General features: G+C 42.2%; 2 protein-coding genes across 2 annotated transcripts; both read right to left on the bottom strand.

Annotated features, from left to right (window-relative positions):
- Positions 1 to 520: 520 nt before the first annotated feature.
- kcna1a (potassium voltage-gated channel, shaker-related subfamily, member 1a) lies at positions 521 to 7,148 on the bottom strand. The gene is made up of 2 exons (XM_072663662.1): positions 6,881 to 7,148; positions 521 to 6,490 (listed from the first exon to the last, which is right to left on the bottom strand). Exon 2 carries the CDS (start codon positions 6,266 to 6,268, stop codon positions 4,790 to 4,792), a length of 1,479 nt encoding a protein of 492 aa, XP_072519763.1. The 5' UTR covers positions 6,269 to 6,490; positions 6,881 to 7,148; the 3' UTR covers positions 521 to 4,789.
- A 4,900-nt stretch (positions 7,149 to 12,048) lies between these two features.
- LOC140540839 (shaker-related potassium channel tsha2-like) lies at positions 12,049 to 14,718 on the bottom strand. The gene is made up of 2 exons (XM_072663269.1): positions 13,231 to 14,718; positions 12,049 to 12,082 (listed from the first exon to the last, which is right to left on the bottom strand). Exon 1 carries the CDS (start codon positions 14,716 to 14,718, stop codon positions 13,267 to 13,269), a length of 1,452 nt encoding a protein of 483 aa, XP_072519370.1. The 3' UTR covers positions 12,049 to 12,082; positions 13,231 to 13,266.
- Between the last annotated feature and the right edge of the window lie 9,835 nt (positions 14,719 to 24,553).

Raw genomic sequence — 24,553 nt, forward strand, 5'->3', positions numbered from 1 at the left:
GTGCAGCATTTCAGAAAGCTGAAGATGAACAGAGGATGGCTTCTACAGCAGGATAATGATCCTGAACACACCTCAAAATCCACAATAGATTACCACAAGAGGTGCAGGCTGAAGGTTTTGCTTTGGCCCTCTCATTCCCCCTCGACCTGAACATGATCCAAAAGGATCTAACAGAAGTAGAAGCCTTTTTACAAGAAGTTGTTGTTTAGAAACTGTAAAAAAATAATAATAATGTAATCTTGTTAAGAGTATTAAGGAAATATCTCATATTTAGCGCTATGTCTTTTGGAAAGCAGGTCATCTCTTACTTGCGCTTAGCTATTCACAGTAATGGAAAAGTTGACCGGGGTGCCCGGGGTGCAAACTTTTGCATGCCTCTGTATATGAACATATATACACACTTCTGTTCTTGCACTGCTCTATTCTGCTGTATTCTCACACAGTTCGATCGTTCTACAGTACTGTCTTACGTCATCACAAACAATTGATTGCATTTAGTTATTAATGCAAACCAGAGAACTGATCCTTACAAATTTATTGATTTAAATGTGTGATCAAATCATATATGACATACAATAAGAAACAAAAATACCCTTGCATAGATCACAGAACATGCCATTGTCAGTATCTGACAAATCAAAATGTTGTGTAATTCTTGTAACAAAATATAGAAAACGACAACAAACCAAAAGTACAGTAAAATGTGTTTCATATGGAACAAACATGGAAGTCTATCATCGTCAAGTCTAACATGAACATGTATCTGATATGCTCACAACCTTGACTTTTGTACGTATTTTGAGCATTCCTACTGGAGCTTCCAGTAATTCAGATCAATCTCACAGATACCATTTCATCCTTAGAAGGTTTTTACACGCTGTTGGACCAGTTGAGAAGAGACAGAAATGAACATGGATGTCATCTGTGGAGATTCACAGAAATAAATGCAAACTGAAAAGAAGTCCCCAGAACAAAGGGAGAAGAGAAGAGACGGTGGAGAGGAAATGAGTGAGACAGCCTCGGGTGCACACGAGAGCAAGGGATTTAAAAATGATGCAACCAGAATATAGTCGATCCTCAGTTTTGAAAGGCTAAGCTCATGCAGTCATAGACCATGCAGATTTTTTTGCGATCACTCGCTGTTGAGATATGTATCTTTACAGTATAATTTCACAATGGGATTTTAGTTTAGTACACCTGTATGATGTTGAACAATGTAGTAAATGGTAACAGACAGTACGTTGTCGATGCTAATGCCGTTTTAAATTTCTATTTGGTGATAATTGATAATACTAGCTATAATCGTCCTCTGTATTTCTCATGGCTTGTCATTTGGACTCATGATCGAGTCTGCTGTAATTTTTAACAAGAGTATGGTTTCTCCAAACCATAGATATCTATTGTGCCACAGAAAGCAAAACATTAATAGCAATATGAGGCCACGCAGGTGAAGAAACCCATCAAGTCTGCCGCATCCTCTTTAGGGCCACGCCCTTGATGACCAGGCCCTTTACATTGGCTTTATAGCTATTACAGTACCAATAATTACATGACAACTTTTTCCGCCCCGTTTGGTCATCTGAAAAGCAGTGTGCATCCTTTTTCTTTTTGATCTCCCTCAAAAAATAAGATTGAACTAAGCCAAGTGGTTATTGAGTAGTGCCTATTGCTCACTAAGTAGAATCACTTCAAACAGATGTTTCTATTCCATTTTTTTTTCACCAACCCTATCCAACGTCAATATTAATATTCATAAGAATCATAGCAACAGCACATATTCTGACAAACAAAAAGTGGGGAAGCAGGCATTCATTTCACTTCATGTACCTGATCCCAGACAGATACAAAAATCTTTAGCTTTATACTTGTTGTTCGTGTGTCATTGCCATTTAGAAAAAATCCTACTTTTAGCCTTTCAACAACTAAAACACCACAGCCCTTGGTAAATGTTGTGTTTCTAGGGGACCCAGTGTAAATAGAGGACAGCTGCTAATAAATTCAGCTCCTGTCATCTGGATCCCTAACTTCTATTGCTGTCATAGTTTACGTTGGTGTTAAGTATATGCATAGCACCATATGGCTCAATTGCTGTTAATGTACCACTGTTAGCAGGTTCTCTCTAACATGTTGTACATTTAGAAACAAAACATTAAATGAGCTTAGATTTGTAGCTTTGTTCTAATGCTGTCCTACTGTATAACATTTAAGCACATTCATCAACTCTTTTTTTTTTTTTTTAAGTGGCCTAACTGGAGTATACTTTTTTATTGTTTTTTTCTGTATATAAGATTACTTTGTTATTGTAATTTGACAATTGCTTTATAAAAGTAACAGTTCATGAAAACTCTTTTCACGAAAACAGAACTGAACTATGTTCACTTTCCCTGAAACTTCTTTTCTCCTTTTTTTCATCTCCTCATCCAGTGAATATAGAAATTGCAGAAGGGCATCCAGAAGGCTGGATGTTTTATAGCAGTCGAGGGCTAATTACATTCTCAACCGTATCCCATGTTGGTAATTACGCATCATTTCTAAGTCATATTCTTAATTAACGTCAGAAAGCCTAACTTAGAGGTTATCAGTTTCTGCATGCTCTCACCGTCCCACTTCAGTTGAAAGGATCTAACCCGAAGATTAGACGTTAGTTAGAAGTTGGACAGTCCAAGGCTGTCTTATTGAAAAAGCACATGGAAGACTGTATGTAAACCTATTCTAATTTGTAACCCTGTCGTTTTTACACACTGCTCAATACAAGCTAGGCTTTGCAAATCAGGGTGCAGATCTTTCCTGCTTTTATATATGTCACAAAAAAATGAAATCTACAGTAAAGATGAAACCAAAAATGCCAAGACAAAGCATGAGTCTTGATTGTGCGTAGCTTGGAGGGACGTAGGTCTGAGGGTCCGAAAATCAGAGGGATTCATTCTTGCATTTGCTTTAAGTGCTTCCATGAAGGCTAGTTGTTGGGGAACGCTGAAAAAATGAATTTTTGTTATTGGAGTATTACGCACTGGCCTTAGTTTTCCCACATGTACTGGAGCTCTACACCATGGAGCTGTTCCGCTCAACGGTGAGCCCTACGGTGATGACCTCACTGAGGTAGACTCATTATGGCACAACACAAGTGAAAACTACAATGCAAGGCAGATTTGAAGCTCTATGAGATCTCCCCTCCTCCCTATTCGAATGTGGCCCAATCCTAATATCCTGTCAGGGCTTTAGTGCATGACTACACAAAACATTGAGTTGTGCCATATTAGTTTCTTTTTTTGGACTTTTTTTCTTCTTTTTTTTTTTTTTAACTCTACATACACTCACTTTAGTTGTCATCCTCAACACACGTCCTATGGCAATCCCACAAAATCTGTCTTACCGAGGCACTTTCACCTTTACTGTTGTTGAGAGGGTCAAAAGGCACTAGCAACAAATAAAAGTAATTCTGCCGTGAATTCTTTTGCATCCTACTGAAGGAAATCAATGATGTTCCAAATATGTTTGCAAAAAATGGAAGCATGAATTGTAATTTGCTCAGTTTTCTTTCAGAGAAAAGGCCCATGCATAGCACTATTTAAGTTATATTTTTAACAGGTGCTTAGTATGAGTATATGCAATTTTATAGTATTTTTTCTCTGCTTCTTAAACTACGTTTTAGATTAGAAAGTTTACATCCCTGTGTTGGGGCTTGCATATGATTTTTTTTTTTTTTGTCACATTTCAGAAAATTTCAGGATTCGAAGTCCCTAGGTTCCCTGATAGTAACAGCGACACCGTGGAGAGGTGTCTAAATTGCAATAAGCTATATACTGATGTCATGCATTAAATATACTAGGATACACAGTACCTTAGTTTGAATAGGCCATAATGCAGATTATTTTAACATGCTATGATCTCATTAAGATTCTGTTTCCCTTAAGGTTAAACATTCAGTCTTTAGATACACCTAAATGAGAAGCATTTCAAATCATATCAAACCAGTGCACTTTCCATGGAGACGGACGCTAGGGAATAAATGGCTAGGGCAGGAAAAACAAAAAACCAGAGAAATAAAGAAAAAAATAGATCCATAGAATGAGGTAATGTCTCACACATGCTGATATCAAAATGAGGATAATCTAAACATGCTTATTAATAAGCTATTTTCTTCCCCTGTCATTGTGCTGTCTTGCATCGAAAGGGCATAGCATTGAATCACTTGGTGATATCTAAATTACAGCATATGCTGGAGAATAGCAGCATTGCGGATGTTCATGAGGAGATGACTTCGTTCCTCATAGCATCCCCGCAGGAGATTAGTCTTGTTCATATAAGGTGCTTTGCTGGTCAGTAGGTCTGGAGTACTGTGGGGAAGACCACATACAAGCCAAGCGCCGCAGATGGCTCGGCTCGTCCTTGAGGAACTGAGTATTTTTATGCATTTTTGGCTTGGATGCACTGTGCAACTTGCTGACATGTATTATGTGATCCATGCATAATGTTTCAGCAGTCACACCACCGGCAGCTGGGTACAGCCATCCAGAGTCCTCACCAGGGCCTCTAGAGAAATTGTCGGTTAAGTACGCATGTTTGGGGACGTGCTGTGGAGGGCTGTTTTTTTCTAGGCATGGCCAATATGCAGGGCCCTTGTCGAAAATGAATTACGCTATGCATCAGTCTCTATATACTCGAACTGCATGTCGTACCTTTACATCTGTTCTCCTTTCGTCTATAATAGTCGCAATGCGGGAGTGCACTAGGAAATTATATGAAGCATTCAAATACTGAAGCAGTCAACCTTCGACCTCTTTAAACTCTAAACATCGGTCAGCAGTTTACTTTTGTTAACACAGTTCTGATTGGCTATAGTGCAGTTGCCAGTTCGGAGGTTGGCCTCTCTGAAGTTGTCTATGCTGTTGTTTATGTCTCCGTCGATTTCCATGTATTCAGACTTGCTGGCGACTGAGGAGCTGCGGCGGCTTGAATCGGTCTCAGACGCGATGTTGGGGTTGCTTACATTCAAAAGTTTAGCCTCCTCCTCACCCTCTGTCTCCCTATGGTAGAAGTAGTTGAAGTTGGATACAATGACGGGCACCGGCAGGGCAATGGTCAGCACGCCAGCGATTGCGCACAAGGAACCTACAATTTTGCCACCTATAGTCACTGGGACCATGTCTCCGTAGCCTACTGTGGTCATTGATACAACAGCCCACCAGAATGCATCAGGGATGCTGCTGAAGTGTGACTCGGTCTCCTCGGCTTCCGCAAAGAACACGGCACTTGAAAATAAGATGACACCAATGAACAGGAAGAAGATGAGCAATCCGAGCTCACGCATACTGGCCTTTAGGGTTTGCCCTAAAATCTGCAGGCCTTTGGAGTGCCTGGACAGCTTGAAGATTCTAAACACCCTGACCAGACGAATCACCCTGAGAATGGCCAGTGATGTTGCTTGCTCTCCCTTGCCTTCCTTATTTTCTGGATCTTCTGCCAGCTCTGTGCCAAGAGTAATGAAATAGGGGATAATAGCTACTATATCTATGGTGTTCATCATGTCCTTGAAGAAGGCTGCCTTGCTCGGACATGCGAGGAACCGTACTATAAGTTCAAATGAGAACCAGATTATGCAGAGGGTCTCTACAATGAAGAAGGGGTCAGTGAGGATGTTTGGTTTGTAGTAGAAGGTGTTGTTCCCTATTATCTGTACGTGTCCATTTGGATCCTCTTTCAGTTCGGGCAAAGTCTCTAAACAGAAAATGACAATGGAAATTAAAATGACCATAACAGAGACTATAGCAATTCCTCGGGCCGGCCCTGAGCTCTCGGGATGTTCAAACAGAAGCCAGATTTGACGTTGGAACTCCCGCTCGGGCAGTGGCCGTTCTTTTTCTCGGATGTAGCCCTCGTCCTCACGGAACTTCTCCATTGCCTCGAATCCAAGTTCATAGAACTTAATTTCTTCTGAGAACATATCCAATGGGACATTCGCAGGCCTCCTCAAGCGACCCCCTGACTGGTAGTAGTAGAGGATGGCATCAAAACTGGGACGGTTTCGGTCAAAAAAATACTCATTTCTCAGGGGATCGAAGTAGCGCATTCTCTTCTTGGGGTTTCCTAACAGTGTCTCTGGAAACTGAGCGAGAGTTTTGAGCTCTGTTTCGAAGCGCAAGCCAGCAATGTTGATGACCACCCTCTCACAGCATTCGTGGTCATCGTGGTCGGGGGGATATGTGTCCAGCGGATGCCCCGGCACAGCTGACGTCTCATCCATGTTCTCTCCGGCCACTACGGTCATCCTGCAAGTCCAGGTAGAACCACTGCAGGAGCTGCGGGACTGTGCTTAGTATGATGGAATGAACATCCACATTTCTTTGTCAATTCCTCCTCTGCTCAGTGCCCCTGTCCTGCCCACACAGCCGGTTTGGACCCCAGCGAGGGGGCTAGCTCACTTTCAGTCAGTGCGGCCCCACTGCAGCTCCACCATCGCTCCTTTCCACTGCATCCACTACTGCTGCCTCTGTCACCCAGTCAGAGAGAAAAAAAAATGGATCGAACAGCGGGGATATTTGCCAGCTCAGCAATTTCACTCCACTTATTTATTTATTTATCATTCTATCTATCCCTTTAGTTATCATTTCTTTGCTTTTCCACACATCCTCTAGGGCACTATAATGGCTTAAATGGCAAAAGGCAATGAAACTACCTCACTTTTTAATGTCTGTTTTAGTGCCAATGGTCTGACAGGTCTTCCCACATGCATGCATGCTAGTCTTAGTCTAGTATCACTGCTTAAGGCTCACGAACTCAGAAATGAAGAAGCGTTGTTAAATAAGAAGAGAAGCAAAACTGAGCAAAGACGTATTTATGCACAGCACGTTAACACGAGCCAAGGAGATCTGGTGCTTACCTCATGCAGCTCTGCAGAGACGCTGGACGGGCTGTTAACAAGCACTTCACTTCACGTGTGTTCATGGGCTGCAGGCGTTGTATCCTGGACTGTGTAACAGCTGAGCATCTTCCGTCATGTTGCGTTGAATGACAACGTAAAACAGCGAGATCTTTCACAGAGAGATGTCAGTGCAAAGAAAGCAAATGAAAAAAACTACCAAAATTAAAAATAAAAAAAGCAGGTGAAGCCTCAGCCTCCTCCTCCTGCGCTGGTGGACAGGAGAAAAACCCCACTGCTGCAGCTCAGGGGGTGGAGGGTGGAGAGAGGGAGAGAGAGAGAGAGGGAGAGAGAGAGAGAGAGAGAGAGGGAGGGAGAAAGAACGAGAGAGAGAGAGAGAGAGAGAGAGAGAGAGAGAGAGAGATGAGAGATGCATTAAGGGGCAAAACGCGAAGCCCTGCCATTTCCAGACATGACTGCATCAGCAAAAAAATTTCCCTCTCACGAGTAGACAGAGATGATGGGAGGTCTGCTTTATGTGGACACGCTGATGGGGGGAATGGAGGTGGAAGGTGCTTAAAGAGGGGGAGAGATCGATAACGGGATAGAGAATAATTCCTTAATAATACCCAGCATGTTGTTGCACTGACTTGCATGCGACAGGGAAAAAGGAGGGAGGGAGAGAGACAGAGAGATAGCGCGCGCGCGAGAGAGAGAGAGAGAGAGAGAGAGAGTGAGTGGGGGAGGGGGTCCGACGCAATGCAGACTGGCTCTGCTAACACACGTGGCCACGAGTGCTAACCACACCACAAAAAAAGCAAGAGCATTTGGGTGCAAGCACTGGTGCAGAGTCTGATTCACTGTGGACTTCTGTGGGTACAGTAAATGTTCTCAGGCTCAGCCTATAGCGTCTGTACTGATATGATATTTAGAGAGGTTGTCTGATCAATATGCTTTGCTATGATAAGTCATAGGAACACATACAGGAAAACATGCAGTGCTCTGAAATGTTACAAACATGAAAAGCAGAAAAGCAGCACCATGGACAGGGGGAATACTGCTGCATTGTTCTCCACTCTTCCCTAATATAGACTTACATTAGTGTCCAGATGCAAGCAATGGTGCAGAATCTGATTCAGCTATAGCAACTGCCCTAAAAAGATGTTAAAATGGGTTTGTCCAGACAGTGCACATGCCGTATTCATAACCAAGCTAGTAAACAATGCAGCATATAAAAAAAATGCTTTTTTCTTGTGATTTTATCATGTTTACATTATGCGTCACTTGCTTTGTATGCACAGACGCTATAATCTGTACACACTGTCTGCAGTGTTGACAGTGCTCGTGGCTATGTCCCTCAGGGGCAAAGAGTCACTGCTGTCCTGGAGACCCAGTGCACACTTTAGTCTATAGTGTCCTATATGCTAATGTACATGTATTTATAGTTACGGATGAATGTTTAGACAGGCATGCTTTGTATGGTTTGTTGTCTGTATTTATTGTCTGTTTGCACAGAGTTAAATACAGCATTGTGTCCAGCAGGTAAGTAGCACCATGGACAGTGGAATATAGGCCTGTCATGATAATTACATTATCGATTTATTGTACAATATACGGAAATGACCTCAGTAATTTTTGCTGATCTCAATATGGCCCATTGTGTTTACCTAGCGAGAAGAGCCCATTAATTAAAAATGGTGGTTTTATTTTTATTTATGTTTTATTTATTTAGGATATTTAATCAGTTGGATTTTAAACATATTCCAATTGCAATGTCTAAATCTTCTCAATACTGCTACTGATATAATATCATTATATCAGGAGCATAAAATAGTCAATAATATCTTTTATCGCTTATCGGTTATTTCTGGGGACAGTATGTTGTCCAAAAACATTGTTATTGTGACAGGCCTAGTAAAATGTTTTTGCATCCCTCTGTACTCAAGTTTAATTTCTCAAACTATAAAATTATTATTTAATTTATAATCTTAAAACATATTTTTCCAGTAATTACAGAGAATAACTTTGCTCAAAATGTTTTTATGATATAAATGAATTCATTGATGTTTGGGCCACATTCAAAGCCTTGGATGCAGGTGAGCTGGAGGAATGGTGCAGTGTCTGATTGATTGTAAATATGGAATGCAGCAATGTTAAAAGATGGTCCTCTGACTAGTACATGAATATATGATGAACTTCATTAGGTACATGAGGATTAGGATTGTAATATTTAAAATATCTTTTACCCAATTTGATCCATATTCAGTTAAGACCAGCAAAATGCCTAAAACCAAGGAGCGTGTCAGCTGATCATGGGTCACTGGTGATTTTAACATTATGTTAGCAGAATCACTTTCCATTTTTCAGACTGTAAAATGCTTCATATTTATTAATTAACCCCCTTAAACAGCCTATGGTCCACCAGCGGGCCAAAAGTGTTAATGCAAACTCCTATTACAATAGAATAGCCCCACCAGTTTGTACAGACGTCCTTGCAGTTACTGAGTAATACGGCTTTCTGCATTAAGGGGTTAATAGATTTTGATGATAAATGAATGTAAAATCCTTAATTTTTACAGTTTTAACACATAAAACCTTAATTCTTTTTTATAAAAGGATTTAAAATATAATAAGCTACACTATACGTCCAAATGTTTGTTGACACCACTTCTAATGATTGCATTCAGCTACTTTGCTTACACAGATGTGCGGATGCACACACACAGCTTGACTAGTCCATTTAAAGAAGTATTGCCAGTGTCAGGTGTAAACTGGAGGGGTATAACGCCCCCCAGCATTGAGCTGTGAAGCAGTGGCACTGTGTTCTCTGGAATGGTGGTGCTCCATCCAATGCTTCTGTGATGAGTTGGGAGGAGGTGGAGTGATGATCATTCAACATCCAACAGAAATAAAAATACAAAAATATTAATGATGGATATGAAATCCCATAATATCTGCAGATATGAGCCATACTTCTTTAAGTTGTAATACATCCACCAGTCAAGATTACTAGTGTAAACTTTGCACACCAACTCAAGGTTTCATAAAGGTTTTCAGTTGAGTGTGTCAACATGAAACATAGCCGTGTCAATGGATCAGTCAGCATGTGTTTTAAGGAGTAACACCATCTGATGCTGTTTGGTCAGCAGCAGCTGGAGTGAGCTTTTAACTGCTAAATATCATGAATAAGAAATGGCTAGGCTTTTCCAGCCTGCACTTTGCATCTCAATGACTTCCCCTCCATATGGGTTAGTAGACTCAGTAAGCCTCGTTACATCGCTAGTCGTTTATCAGAACTATTGACAGTGTCATTGATCTTACCTGGTGTACATTATTAATGAAATCTTTTCACATTTCGGTCCGGAGAGTATTAGCCATTGTCAGTTCTTTGGATGGGTGCTGCCTGATTATACTTAAATTAGTTTGATTACAAATAAGTCAGCTTGAGTCTGATTGAGTAGATTAAAGATGAATTACCACCTGCCTAATCTTTTGTAGGTCTCCCCTTTTGGTGCCCAAACAGTTCTGACCAACTCCACAAGACCTCTGAAGGTGTCCTGTAGTGTCTGGCACCAGCAGATCCTTTACGACCTGTAGGTTGTGAGGTGGGGCCTCCATGGATCTTATCAATGAGCCTTGGGTGCCAATGACCCTTTCTCCAGTTCACCAGTTGTCTTTCCTTGGAGCACTTTTGGGAGATACTAACCACTGAATGCCAGGAACACCCTAAAGACCTGCCTGATGATTTGGAGACGCTCTGACCCAGTCATCTAGCCATCACTGGCATCAGTGGCTTTTGTCAAAATGGCTCGGATCCTTACCCATTACCTATTTTTCCTACTTTCAACACACCACCTTCAAAAACTGATTGCTTACTTGATGCCTAAAATTTATCTGCCCCATTTAACACATACCATTGCAACCAGATAATCAATATTATTCACATTACATCTCAGTGGTTTTAATATTATGGCTGATTAAATGTGTTTGCAAAAAGAAGAATAAAACCAGCCGCATGTTTATACATAACTAGTAACAAATATTTCTTGTTTTGAAGTTTTGGTTCACACCAGAAACATCTGATGCAACTGATGATTAACAAGCCTTTACTGAGTTGAAGGGGGTGATTACAGCAGGAAACGGGAGTTCAGGGAGTACAGTTAGAGGAACACGGGCTTGTTCTTTTGGTTTCTGTGAACTACGGCCACTGCAGGGATTTGTTAATGCCTACTAATAACACACAGATAAATAGCTTTACACATAAGCTTTACTGGCTTCACTAAAAATTTTGTACAGCTTTGTGTGTCATCAAAAGGCTTGAGGGGACGCTGTGGCTTACTCTGGAGCAGTAAAAGCAGAGATTCCTACAAAAAGTAAAACCGTTCGCATCATTAACTGAAGCTCAGTAAAACTGAAAGTGTACAGGCTTGCAGTGCACTGTCACCAATACTGACAGCCCAATAAATAAACTCATTTCACTGGACACATTTCAGCTTAGGACCTTAAGGCCAACTCACTAGACCTCACTAGTTTATTCCTTCAGTCTGTATAATGACTGAACAGACATCAGAACCAGTGAATGTGAACCCTTTAGCACGAGTCTCAGCCCTCACCTGTCTGGGCCCAGCAGATCAATGATTGAACAGCTGAAAAGTTGGATATGAAAATGGCAAAATGTTTATTTATCAAAAATAGGTATACACAATACATACTTCATTCACACATTAGAAAATAAAGCTATTTTAGCTGTAAGCTTAAGATGAAGAGAGCATGTTAACAATAGCATGCTTTCCCCCATGCTTTGGATTTGGCCTGCAAAGGCAGGAAGTGTACAGGCCGTAGCAATGGCATAAAGTTCCTTAATCACACCATGGATTACATGTCATTTTCACAGACTTTAAGATCTTTACAGTATTTGTGTATCAGAAGAACTCTGACACTACTGGCTTTTTAAATACTTCCTGGAAAAAAAGTAATGAAATCTATAACACAGGTTTCATCTTTTTGGCTTGACTGCCATTATGACAGTAAATACATTTAAATACAATGTATATTCATTTACAAGTGCAGTGTTTACATACGTAGCTATTAACAGTCCTGAGTACAGGTTATCCTAAGAGGAATAGTGTTCCTTAGGTTTTCCCAAGAGTCAAGAAAAGCTTGAAATCAATATTCATTGATTACTGCTGGTGATCATATTGTCTTCTTTTGATCTCCATTGTCCTGCAATAAAGGAAAAAGGAAAATAGCACAGTTTACTCTACAGATGTTAACTTCATCCATTGGGGAGCAAAACTACATTTGTCTGGATTGTGGAACTCGAAGCTCAGCCTGGGACCCGAGAGGAGCTTTGACTGGAAGTGCTGCTTGTTTAGGGGTGGTGCTCTGGTTGGGGGAGTAACTTTTGGGGGTGTGGTTTAAGGCTGGGGGTGTGGTTTGGGTTGATGTGTGTTGCGGGTTAGTTTTCTCTAGTTATGACTCATATTTAACCGCAAGATGGCGCTCGAGCATCACACATTTCTTGTGTCTTAACACAGATGTAGTTAAGGACATTATGTTGACACGGGCAGTGCCTGCTATAAAAATACAGACCTGATGGACAAACTTAAATAATAATAAATAGCCATAAATAAAATCAGTAGTAACAGAAGAAACGGTGAACAGACTTAAATTAAACTGCCAATACAGCACAAGTACAAGCTCGTCAGCTAAAGGCAGCAGCAGGTCAAATGTCCCCAGTTCAGGCTACAGAAGCACAGTCTTAAAGGATCAGTACATTTTGGATTACATTTAAGAAGTAATTAGAATAAATCTCAGAACGAGGAGAGCAGTGGCGATCCCAGTTCCTGTGAGCTTCCACTGCAATAAGGAATTAAAGACACTTGAGTCTTTTTTGTTTGTTGGTGTTTCTTGATTTTCTTACTTTTAACATCGGTTTAAACGTCGATTCGCTTGTTTACAACGTCGCCCCGACCTGCTGCAATATGATTGGTTCATAACATCCCGCATACCGAGCTTGGATTGGCTCGGTCTTTCGCCTGTGTCTATGGACTCGTAGCCAATCGGTGCGCAGAAGGCGGGACTTGTAGGAGCGCTGGTAGGCGGTGCGTCGCCTAGCAACGGGAGACTTTATGGAGGACCTGCTGTGGCTTTCAGTTCATCTGAAATATTAGCAGAAATATTAGCAGAATGAATGAATTCGGGGTTTAAGAACAGTCTCCTCCAGGGGGAAATCGCTACTTTTGTAATGGTAACTTTTCATATATTTGCATCTGTAGGGGAGTGTCTGCTTTCACTGGGCTGATTTCGGAGGCTTCCCCGTCCCACCGCTTTTACGCACCGACTGAAGCTCGACTGACCCTCATACTCACATTTGTGCTCAATTGATTTCGTCCAGTTTTTGGGACTCACACATCCGTCAGCTTGCCCGTGTATTCCTCCAGATGGAAATTGCAGTACGTGGACAAAGTCAACTCCTCCTCATCCGAACAGTCTGACTTAATGAGCGAGCTTTTACTGGCAGCTTTACGGGTCTCATCTACCAGCGGTGCTACCGGTTGGCCGCAGGTCACGTGGGTGTACTCCGTGTGATCCTCCTCGTCGTTCTCCCTGTGGTAGAAGTAGTTGAAGTTGGCAACGATGACCGGTACGGGCAGAGCAATGGTCAGCACGCCGGCCACGGCGCACATGGACCCCACGATCTTGCCCCCAATGGTGACGGGGCTCATGTCCCCGTACCCCACGGTGGTCATGGTCACCAAAGCCCACCAGAAAGACGCGGGGATGCTGGTGAAGCCGGAATCGGCCTCGTCGGCCTCGGCAAAGAATGCGGCGCTCGAGAAGAGCACGACCCCCAGCAGGAGAAAGAAGATGAGCAAGCCCAGCTCGCGCATGCTGGCGTGCAGCGTGCGCCCCAGGATCTGCAGACCCTTGGAGTGGCGCGAGAGTTTGAAGATGCGAAAGACGCGTACGAGACGCACCACGCGCAACACGGCCAATGGCGTGGCCTGCTGCGCGCTCGCGCCCTGCTCGGCGATCTCGAGGATGAGCACCACGAAGTAGGGCGCGATGGCCACCAGGTCGATTGTGTTCATGATGTCCTTGTAGAAGGCGGACTTGCTTGGGCACGCGAAGAAGCGCGCGAGCAGCTCAAAAGTGAACCACGCGATGCACAGTGTCTCGAGCATGAAGAACGGGTCCGTGTACCACTGGATGTCCTGGTCGTCGTGGTGGGTGGCGTTGGGCACGAGGGGGTCGTTGCTGTACGCGTCGGTTTCCGCGCGGAACTCCGGAAGCGTCTCGAGGCAGAAGACGGCGATGGAGATGAGAACGACCATGACCGAGACTATGGCGATGACGCGCGCCGCGCTCGAGCTGTCCGGGTACTCGAAGAGCAGCCAGAGCTGTCGATGGAAGTCGCGCGCGGGCATCGGCCGCTCCTCTTCGCGCGTGAGCCCTTCGTCGTCGATGAAGGTCTCCACCACGTTTTCCTCGATCTCGTAAAACTTGATCTCCTCGAGGAAGATCTCTACCGGCACGTTGACGGGTCTGCGCAGGCGCCCGCCGGACTGGTAGTAGTAAAGGATTGCGTCGAAACTTGCGCGGTTCCGGTCAAAGAAGTACTCTCCGCGGCTCGCGTCAAAGAAGCGCGTGCGCTTGCGCGCGTCGCCCAGCAGCGTGGCGGGGAAGCGCGCGAGTGTCTTGCGCTGCGTCTCAAAGCGCATGCCGGACACGTTGATGGACACGCGCTCGCTGCCCTCTGCTTCTGAGCACGAGGAGGGCACTACCGTCACGCTCGTGGCCTCGGTCTCCCCCTGCCCCTCCTCCGCCGCGGAGAGCTCCCGGGTAGCCGCTGTCATGTTGCCCCCCGCGCGGGGCTGCTGCCGCCGTTCTTTCCTCCAGGGTTTCCCCCCGCTCCACCAGTTGCTAGGGTCGGGTATATCCAGGCTGGCGACGTGTGGGGCGCACTCCAGTCGTGAAGAAGCGTGTGCGCGGTGGCCTCCACGTTCAGGTGGACCTGTGCGGTGTCTAAATGTAGTGTAAAGTTGCCTGACTTTCGGGACTGGCTCATCCACACACTGCGGGCACCGGACTGTCTGGGCTTTCGCAGCTCTTTAAACAGCTGAGCCCACCCTGGCCTTGATTGGCACACTGACGCCCTGTCTGACCGGCCAGCCTTAGTTTTCCCACCTGTATTCCGACAGACCCCGCCTCCAGCGGCACGTCTGGCTACAAGTTAATACTAGTCCTTCTTTACATTTACAGGAGACATATGGGGGTGCTTCAGCACTGCAGTGCTTTCACTGGGACTGGCAAACATTTTATTTGTGACTAATTGGGAACTGGGGATTGTGGGAGAGTGATATCTGATATCAATACATTCCATTTTTACTGTTATAACATGTAGAAATTGGGACAGCATCTACCTGGATTACCATTATTGATATAGGAGAGAGTATTTCTGTAGGGTTCCTCTCAAAACTTCAGAGGGGTTTTTTTTTTGAGTGATGCCATAGAAGAACCACTTTTGGTTCTATAAGGAACCATGTTGCTGATAGAGATGTGATGTATGAGTGTGAAGAACATTTTAAAGGTCTAAAGAATCTTTATTTGATGTAATTCAAAGGTTCATAGACATGTGAGGGTGAAGAACCTTTGAATTACATCAAAAAGATTCTTTAGACCTTTAAAATGTTCTATTTCAAAATTTTACATTTACATTTATGGCATTTAGCAGACGCTCTTATCCAGAGCGACTTACAGGGTGACTCGTATTACACAGGTGGGCCAATGTAGTGTTAGGAGTCTTGCCCAAGGACTCTTATTGGTGTAGTGCAGCATAGTCACCCAGGCCGGGAATCGAACCCCAGTCTCCCACACGGTGTGGTAGCTCAGTGCCAGGTAGTGGTGTTATCTGTTGCGCCACACCAACCAAAAATGGGGCCCAGTGTTGTCCTGGCACCGAAGTGGTGGAACGAACTTCCCCTCAATGTCTGAATGTCTTCTCCAAGAGTACTTGGGCAGAGTACAGTGTATGTTGTCTTTTGTATTTAGCCGTATCTAATCTTAGAGGTATCGTTTGGATCCTAGCCGATACAAACCAGCTAAGGGTGTTTTCGGAGTAAACAGTGAGGCTGCTTTGGATGAGAGCATCTGCGAAATGGCTTCTGTGTAAATGTAATGACCAATATCATCCAAGTATTTCCCTAAATTTGTTCTTGAGAAAAGTCCTAACAAAAAGTCTCTGCTCTTATAATGATGGATGATATTTCTACTGAAATCTTCTTGCTGAATAAGTCCATTTTTTCTCTGAGGAACCAAAAGTGTTTCTTCTATGGCAGCGCTCAAAGAACCATCTGAAGAACCTTTTATTTTGAAGAACGTACAAACGTAATGAAAAGCAACAGTCTTCACACTCGAGAGCAACAATGACAACAAGTTGTTGAGCAGTAAACTGAACCAGCCGTAGAGAATTTCATCCCTTAGCCAAAAACTGTAGAAGATTAAACATGAAACAAACAAAAAAATGGAAAAACAAGCAAACAGACCTAATTCTGAAAGTGCATTTTATTACCGAGTCAACACGATTTTATAAACAGTGTGAAATCTATGTTGAGTACAGCAGTTGACTAACGTTACAATCTACTGACCGGCTATGTTTCCAAAGTGCTTGTGCCCCTGGCTGTGCGCGCACCCAGCGATGTTTGTAAGCAGGAAACCCGTCTGTAGGTTCAGCACAAAGGTCTGAAATTGCCTGTGATGCATATCATTCAAAAACATACTGTGACACAAAAGGATGTGCTATATTATTTTATTTTTATCTTCTCAAATTTAATCAACTGCCGAAGAGTTTTCCTGAAATGACAGGATCTTCAAACTTCTTTGACTGAATGTCCTTGAGGGAATTTAGGAGGTTCTGCAAACCTATAAAGTTCTATACAATGTTTTATAAGAAAAAGGTTCCTTGAAGGTTCATCAAAGCACTTAGAGGTTCCTCCATAGTTTTAAATTTTAAACTGTCCAGTTCTTCAAAAATCTTTGAAATCTTTAAAAACAGTGTAGCTTGGCATCCGTGTATTTCTGGTCTACTATTAACTCAATACTATGGCTTCAGACAATACTAATCTTTCTGGAGTAGTGCTTTGCAACTCATGTATTCCAGACAAAATCCTCCATTAGAATGAAATTTTTTTTTTAAGAATATAAAATTCAAAATATAGGATTAAAAAAATTTTAATCAGCATATGTTCTTGTTTCCGTTCAGTTTTTTTTTTGACAGTTCATATTGATGAGACCTGCCAAATGACTAGCAGCAGTTCTGTTACAGGTGTAAGACATGGCTTTAACCAAAAATGGAATACTACTTATTATCTCTTTAAATGCAAGTTTTATGCTAGGCCTGGACCTAGCTTATGGTTTTATGATCAGTTAAGAAGACTGCATAGTCCAATATATATATATATATATATATATATATATTTCTTGACCGTCCAGTGAATTCATTAATTAAATAGATAATATAGGAGGTAATAATAAAAGAAGAGAGCTTGATGCAAATCTGCCTACGCAGAGTTCACGATCTTGTGTTGAGTATTACTTAAATACAAGGGCCTCATACGAGCAGGGCAGTGGAAACTTCAGGCTTGAGTGACAGTCGAGCACCCTCTGAGGAAAACATCTCAAGGAGGCCAAAATAACACTCCCGTTCCCAGCAGTTACAGGGTCCGATTTAATAGGTATGAGCACGAGGAAGAAATGTGACCAAGCTGCAAAGCCTGACCAGTTAAAAAAGAAGGCGTCTTTGCCTATAAGCAAGACTTGGTAGTAATTCATTTAGATTGCTCGCTTGCATACCACAGATGCCATCACCTCACATTCCCTCTCACACTGTGTACTCTTAGAGGCATTATTGACGTTCTAGTTGAACAAGGCCTTCTCATGTGCAGAGAGACCTGAGCTTTAAAAAAAAAAGTGACAAAGGACATTCAGTTATCAGTAGACTATGAAGGTAAGAAACATCTTAGTTATGAAATAGTGAGATTTTCTTGGGTGCAGTTAATCAGTCTGCAGAACTGGACTTGACTGTGCCTGGCCTACACAATAGGAAGGCACAAATCTCTAAAAACCCTCATGAAAAACCTACTGTAGATACTCCAGATACTCTAGATACTGGTTGTAGGTGCCGGCATTAGGTGACAGTGTAAGGATGCATGCCATTCCTGCTGATCATTTGTAAGCCCGCTGTGGGCCACTGATGGACAGTCTAGGCCCGAGGAGTCAGCTCCATAAACAACAAGTAATAACAGTTAGATGCTGCAGTGCCATTTGCACAACTACAGCATAGAAATTACAATTAAAATGAATTACTATATATTAAAAAGACAACTTGGAGGCTCTTTCTCTTTCTATGTTATGCAGTTTTTCTTTTACAATTCCTACAATGTTTATGGTTTTTATCCTTCATAATGAGGATGTGTAAAATGAAATTTGGGTCAGATTTGGGAGCTTGCTGTTGTCACTGATCAGAGTCCAAATTGTTTGGTAGCACATGCTGTAGATGGATCAGATGATCACATGGTTCCCTTCTATATGAATGTATTCACTAAACGGTTGATTTATTGTGAAATATGTCCAAATCATTTTTGGTATGGTCAGTTCAGCACATTATTAGGTTCATGATGGCTGGTTCTCAGTGATGAGTCTTTATTGTTTTCGTTTTTCCAGATTAAATACAAGATCCCTGAGGAACTTTTGAAGGTTCTTCAGTTTGAAGCTGTGGAGGAACCTCTTAAGGTGCTTTGAGGAACCTTTCTTCTAAAAAAGCTTTTTTTGAAATACTGGCACAATGTCATTGAGGTTTAATGCCATAAGATTTTTAATGCCATAAGATTCATATTGCTTTTAGTTCATATTGCAGTGTCTGGACTATCGCCACCTACAGGAAAATTGAAATCTTTAGTTGCCTTGTAATTCTTTCTCCAATTTTCTTAAGCATGTGGTTTGAACGCAGGCAAAGTTAAATCAAACAAGCTGTTTAAAGCAAATAGTGGAGCTGTTCTGGGCCAACAGGAAACAGTCTCTTGCCAGAGAGGAAAGGCCAGGGATTCCCAGGAGTGTAAAACACTGACAGTGGGCAATGTCCCATCTTAAAGGACTGCAGCAGCTTCAGCCATGTGAACGAGGGACGCTCCTGTAGAAACAGGATACTGCTTTACCCTTCACACACTCAACAGTAGCGTGGAACGCCCACAATGTGCTAATACCAGCTCCCTAGAGAGGATGAACTCACATGGAGTGTGGAGCGTGCCATTTCAAATGCTTTACCTACAGTTCAGCATGTGTAATTTCAAGCACAGTAACCTGCTGACACGTAGAGTTCATCTAGCATGCCTCGGGATGACACTATGCATTACATAGCTGGTAATCTGTGGTGGTTACATTTCATTTTTTGAACTCTCTTTGCGTCTAAATCTAGCTTGAATGAGCTTCCTTCTCTCATTCTCCATTTAGTCCATGAGCTCACAGGCACAGGCTTGTGTCATTCTCACTTTCTGCTTGTGGAAAGTCTATATGTTTGGGTAGGGGCAAGGTGTGTGTGTGTGTAAGAGGGGGGGGGGGGTTCATTCATAAAGTTGTACATTTTTGGGTTTTTAAAAAGATTCTATTTGCTTGGAGGCACATACCTGTCTGCATGCGAGCTAATTAAATTATGAATGATATTCGGCAGGTGTAAAGTTCTAGCACTTGGCAGCTCCTGTTGAAAGCTTCCGGAGAATCCTGTCCTTGCGCCAGCCGCACTGTTGGAGAATCAGTGTGGGGCAACTTGGCCAGACAGTCATATTCTGTGAGTGATGAAAGCTCCAGTTGGGTGACATGAGTCGATGGGTGGTAAGATGTTGGGAGAAACAGCTTTCCTTTCAAATTAACAGGCGCTAAGCCATCATTAGCCCACTTCTGCAGGACATGGCAAGGGTACTTACTTGCAGCGCATGCATATCAATAAATGTAGCATGCACCCATGCCAAATGACTAAATTTGACCTGTAGAGACTTTTTATTCATTGAGCAAACCTCAGCACAGCTGCTGGTGGGACTCAGCAGGCTCATGGCGTGAGATTTTGTGCAGCGGGGCCACAAGCTTCTTCACCTAAAGGTGTTGCAGATCAAGGCTTCCTCCTGAGAAAGCTGATATGGTGTCAAGGCATCATGCCAGTTACTGGGGTTTGATTGCCACCAGTTTTAGCATGCTGTCATTTGAGTTGATGGCCATGTTTTTGCTGATAGGTAACCAAGGCATGAAGCAAGGGAGCGAAACCTAAGCTTGGAGATCCGGAAGGCTGGGCTCCTCTGAATATCCCCTGCATACTCCACTCACCCTTCGCTTTTTCCGGCTTATCATTACACTCCTTGATTAGGCCTTGTCCTTTTTTAGTTGCCGGCCAAGTCTGCCACCAGTGGTACCACGTCTGCAGGGAGCCTTCAGAGAACATCCTGTTCAACGCAGGCTTCCTAGGTATGAATCAGGAAGAACATTCACTTGCAGTTTTATGATGGTTATTAGAAGCACCTTCTTTGTAGCGTCTCCTTGCGAATTCCCGAGCCAATCCTGGAAATACCGGAGTGAGGAGGGGCATTTAAAATGAGTTTCCTCAGCAGTGCTTAGCAACAGCGGTATTCCTTGACAGCTAAAAACTTCGAAAGACATTTTTTGGGAAACAAAATATTTGTATTATTTTTTTTTATGATGGCAAGATAATAGAAGTATGTCCCTATACATGCTGAATTGGCACTTAAGAATGTTCCAAATATCCAATCTCACCGTTCCTGAAAAAATTCCTGACCTTATGATGAACTAGTCTTAGACTGCTTTCTTTGGTATTAAGGATCAAGTTAAGGAACTGGCATACTTGTTCACAGCTGCTGTCGGCCTGGATTCAACCGCCATCCTAACATGAAATAGTGATTATTCTTATGCTAAAGCCTCTGTATGCTTCCTGTTTATGGCTTTTATTAGAACTGAACACCATAATTACACACTAATCATTTCAATGTTGAAATCCGTAGTGACATAGTTTCACAGACGAGACAGATATTCTGGTGTCTTGTCCTGATCTTGTTTTTGTAATCGCCAGATGGGCTGAAGGTAGAGGTGGGCAATATGGTTAAAAAATATTGTATCACAATATTTAAAGATATAATGCATACTATTCATTGCGGGACACGTGATCAAAGACAAAATGCATCAGTAGTGGCAGATTCTTAAAAACGACTATTCAAAAACTCTCCCATGCTTATCACAGTGATTTCATTCAAAATTGCTGCACTTCATCCAAATAAACCAGACTAATTACACTGTTTGTAATGACATGTGCAGTTTATCAGTGTTCTTTAAGCACGATATGCTTAAAAAGAAAAGTGTAAAAGATGTAACATGATCCAACCAAATTTCACCATAGTGCCCAGCCCTAGCTGAAGGCAAATTATTATGCACAGATAATCTTCATGCTAATTTCTGCCTGGTATGTATACTGTCTTTCCATGAAAAACAAACTCTTGTGTGCATCTTTACAGCTCTTTACGGTACATCTCTACTCCTCTTTACAGTACATCTTTACAGCTCTTTACAGTGCATCTCCACTACTCTTTATAGTACATCTTTACAGCTCTTTACAGTGCATCTCCACTACTCTTTACAGTACATCTTTACTGCTCTTTACAGTGCATCTCCACTACTCTTTACGGTACATCTTTACAGCTCTTTACAGTGCATCTCCACTCCTCTTTACGGTACATCTTTACAGCTCTTTACGGTACATCTCTACTCCTTTTTACAGTACATCTTTACAGCTCTTTACAGTGCATCTCTACTACTCTTCACAGTACATCTTTACAGCTCTTTACAGTACATCTTTACAGCTCTTTACAGTACATCTTTACTGTAAAGCTCTTTACAGTACATCTCTACTGCTCTTTACAGTACATCTTTACAGCTCTTTACAGTGCATCTCTACTGCTCTTTACAATGCATCTTTACAGCTCTTTACAGTGCACCTCTACAGCTCCTTACAGTACATATTTACAGCTTCTTACAATACACCTCTACAGCTCCTTACAGTACATATTTACAGCTTCTTACAATACACCTCTACAGCTCCTTACAGTACATATTTACAGCTTCTTACAATACACCTCTACAGCTTTGTACAATACAAATCTACAGTTCTACAGTGCATCTTTACAGCCTTTTGCAGTACATCTTTATAGCTCTCTACAGAGCATATGTGGTCTTTACAGCTCTTTACAGCTCTGTACAGTGCATATTTACAGCTCTTTATGGTAGACCTTTTTTTATTATGAGTGCTCCTTTGTGTTATTTTTGGACAGTTCTTTATATTGTGTCTGAATGTCATGTTATATGGGCAAATAGAAATGCTCCAAAATGTTTGACTTTCATTGAAAGTTAAGACTGTTTTACAGGCCTTCTCCTGTAAAGGTGTTATTTTGAAGATTCAAGGTTTGTGCAACGATATGTACAAAACCTTGAGATGTCACTAAACTGTGTTCTTTGCTCTTTTCTATCTGGGGGGCATTTAAGGCTTTGTTTTGGGCGATTATACAGGAGACTCACGGTCAGAGTTAAACTCTTCTGCCAGGTCTGTGAACTATGTAAACTGCAGCCACTTATAAAAATGGCATAAACGCTGAATCTGTATTATATACAGTGGCAGTGTCCGTCTTTTAAACAGAACAGAAGCTTAGGAGAAGCTTTATTTGATTACAGCATCAGGTGTCATTTAAGCATTATTTACTTTTCCAGAGCCAGTTTTGATCCATTGCAGTCTAGACAGAATGTCTTCTTTAGTCTAAGCAGCAACTTTTTGCCTTCTAACTCCTCACAGTTATGCTGCCCAATCAATTGTGTCAGTAAACCCTGTACATCCAGTGAGGCCATGTTCAGAGTCACTCTTGTGTCTTCATGACTGTAGCTAATGTGTAAATCTGTGTGTGAGTGTAACGGGACAGATGTTGTAGCCTCGAAGGACACCAGAGCCCAGCTGTAACTGTATCTGAGCACAAGAACACCCCTCTGGACTGCTGGGATCCACAGCCTCTATAAATACGCCGTCCACGGTCACTAAATGGTTACAGACAGGGCAGTAAGGGTAAACACTCGGCCATTCACTCAGTTTACTCTCTCCCTCTCCAGTTAAGCTCCAGCTAAATTGATTGTTTTAATTATCTGGTGAATGTGAAAGAAACAGCGTATCTTTTGTACAGAGTTTGGTAATAAACATTCATTTTTCCTCATGTTTTCTCCCTCTATCTCTCTTCAGAGAACAACTGATCACCAGCTCTCATCAGGAGGGAATTAGCTGACCAATGAGAGTACAGGCTGGAGAAATTGGGGGAGGAGGCGACCCTTTAATAGCAGGGTCTTAGATGGCTGTAAGAAAGAGTAGTGCTAATATCAATGATGTGGTGGGTTTTTAGTTTTTATGAGTGGTAATGGTTCATTTGGGGGTCTTCTTTAGTCTGGGTATTTTACCTACACGTTCAACTATACAACCTACAACTTTGCTTTGCTAGATTTTGTAACTTTGTGTTTGGAATAGTAGCTCTCTTGTGTTGGTGTGTGCTTTGTGTAGTTTACAGGAGATGGTATCTCTTAGAATCACCACCCCCCATAGAAAAGTTTTAATCGCTTAACATCTCTTAAAGTTGCCCAGGGTCTGGCAATGTCTTGTCTTGTTGAGTTCACAGTTTTGGAATCAGAGAAGATTTTGCAGTTTTCTAATTTAGGAGCATTTTGGCGTATGTGTAAACACTGGGCTTCAAATGAATCGATTCATCTTCAAATTTGAGTTGGGAGGTTGTTCTCAGTAGTAGCTGCTATTTTAGCTCTGAATTTACAAAAGTTTTGGGGAAACAGTTCAGTCTAAGACGAGGATCCTGCTCCGGTTTTCTTTTTTCTCCTCGTCTCTGCTCAGCTTGACGTGAAATGAAATGTCTGCTCCAAACCCAAACTTTACAGTGTCAGGCTGTTTCAGGTTCATATTTTCCTGGTTACGGTATCAGTAAACAACGATGAAGAATATATAAATGACCTTCGAGATGCACCATGAAAATTTCAAACTAGTAAATTCTTTTTTTTTTTTTTTTTGGTAAACATTTAAACACTTTACCATGATCTGTATAGAGTATTGGGTCAATTAAACAATTGTGAGAAATATATGAATATATCTATTTTTTCTTGTTGAAAAGTATTAATGAAACTTACAAACAAAAGCAAATTGTCTCACCATTCCATTTTTTGAGTCTTGTTTTATACTTGTTTTGAGTCTTCTGTGGTGTGCTCATGGTGTCCTATATTAACTGTAATATAGCTCTGAATGTCTTCTCTCCACACTGTTTCTGTAAGGCTGTCTTCTAGTAGTTCTGCTCAAATTCAGCTAAATCTACATGAAACCTGTGGTGGAACATTTCACTATGTCTCCCTCTAGTGGCGCTATAACCAAATACCTAAACCTGCTGCCAGACAAATCTAATTCAGTTCAATTCAGGTGACCTTTCTGCAGCGTCAGTTTAGCCCATCAGCCTACACTAATACACTACATGTCCAAATGTTTGTGGATACCCTTTCTAAAGAATGCATTCAGCTACCTTAAGTTGGACCCATTGTTGACGTGCGCATATG

The sequence above is a fragment of the Salminus brasiliensis genome, chromosome 19, assembly GCF_030463535.1.
Source record: "Salminus brasiliensis chromosome 19, fSalBra1.hap2, whole genome shotgun sequence".
Lineage (NCBI taxonomy): Eukaryota > Metazoa > Chordata > Actinopteri > Characiformes > Bryconidae > Salminus > Salminus brasiliensis.

What these genes read in the sequence shown, in the direction of transcription:
- kcna1a (XM_072663662.1), bottom strand. Translation starts at nt 6,268, where the DNA reads ATGACCGTAGTGGCCGGAGAGAACATGGATGAGACGTCAGCTGTGCCG.
- LOC140540839 (XM_072663269.1), bottom strand. Translation starts at nt 14,718, where the DNA reads ATGACAGCGGCTACCCGGGAGCTCTCCGCGGCGGAGGAGGGGCAGGGG.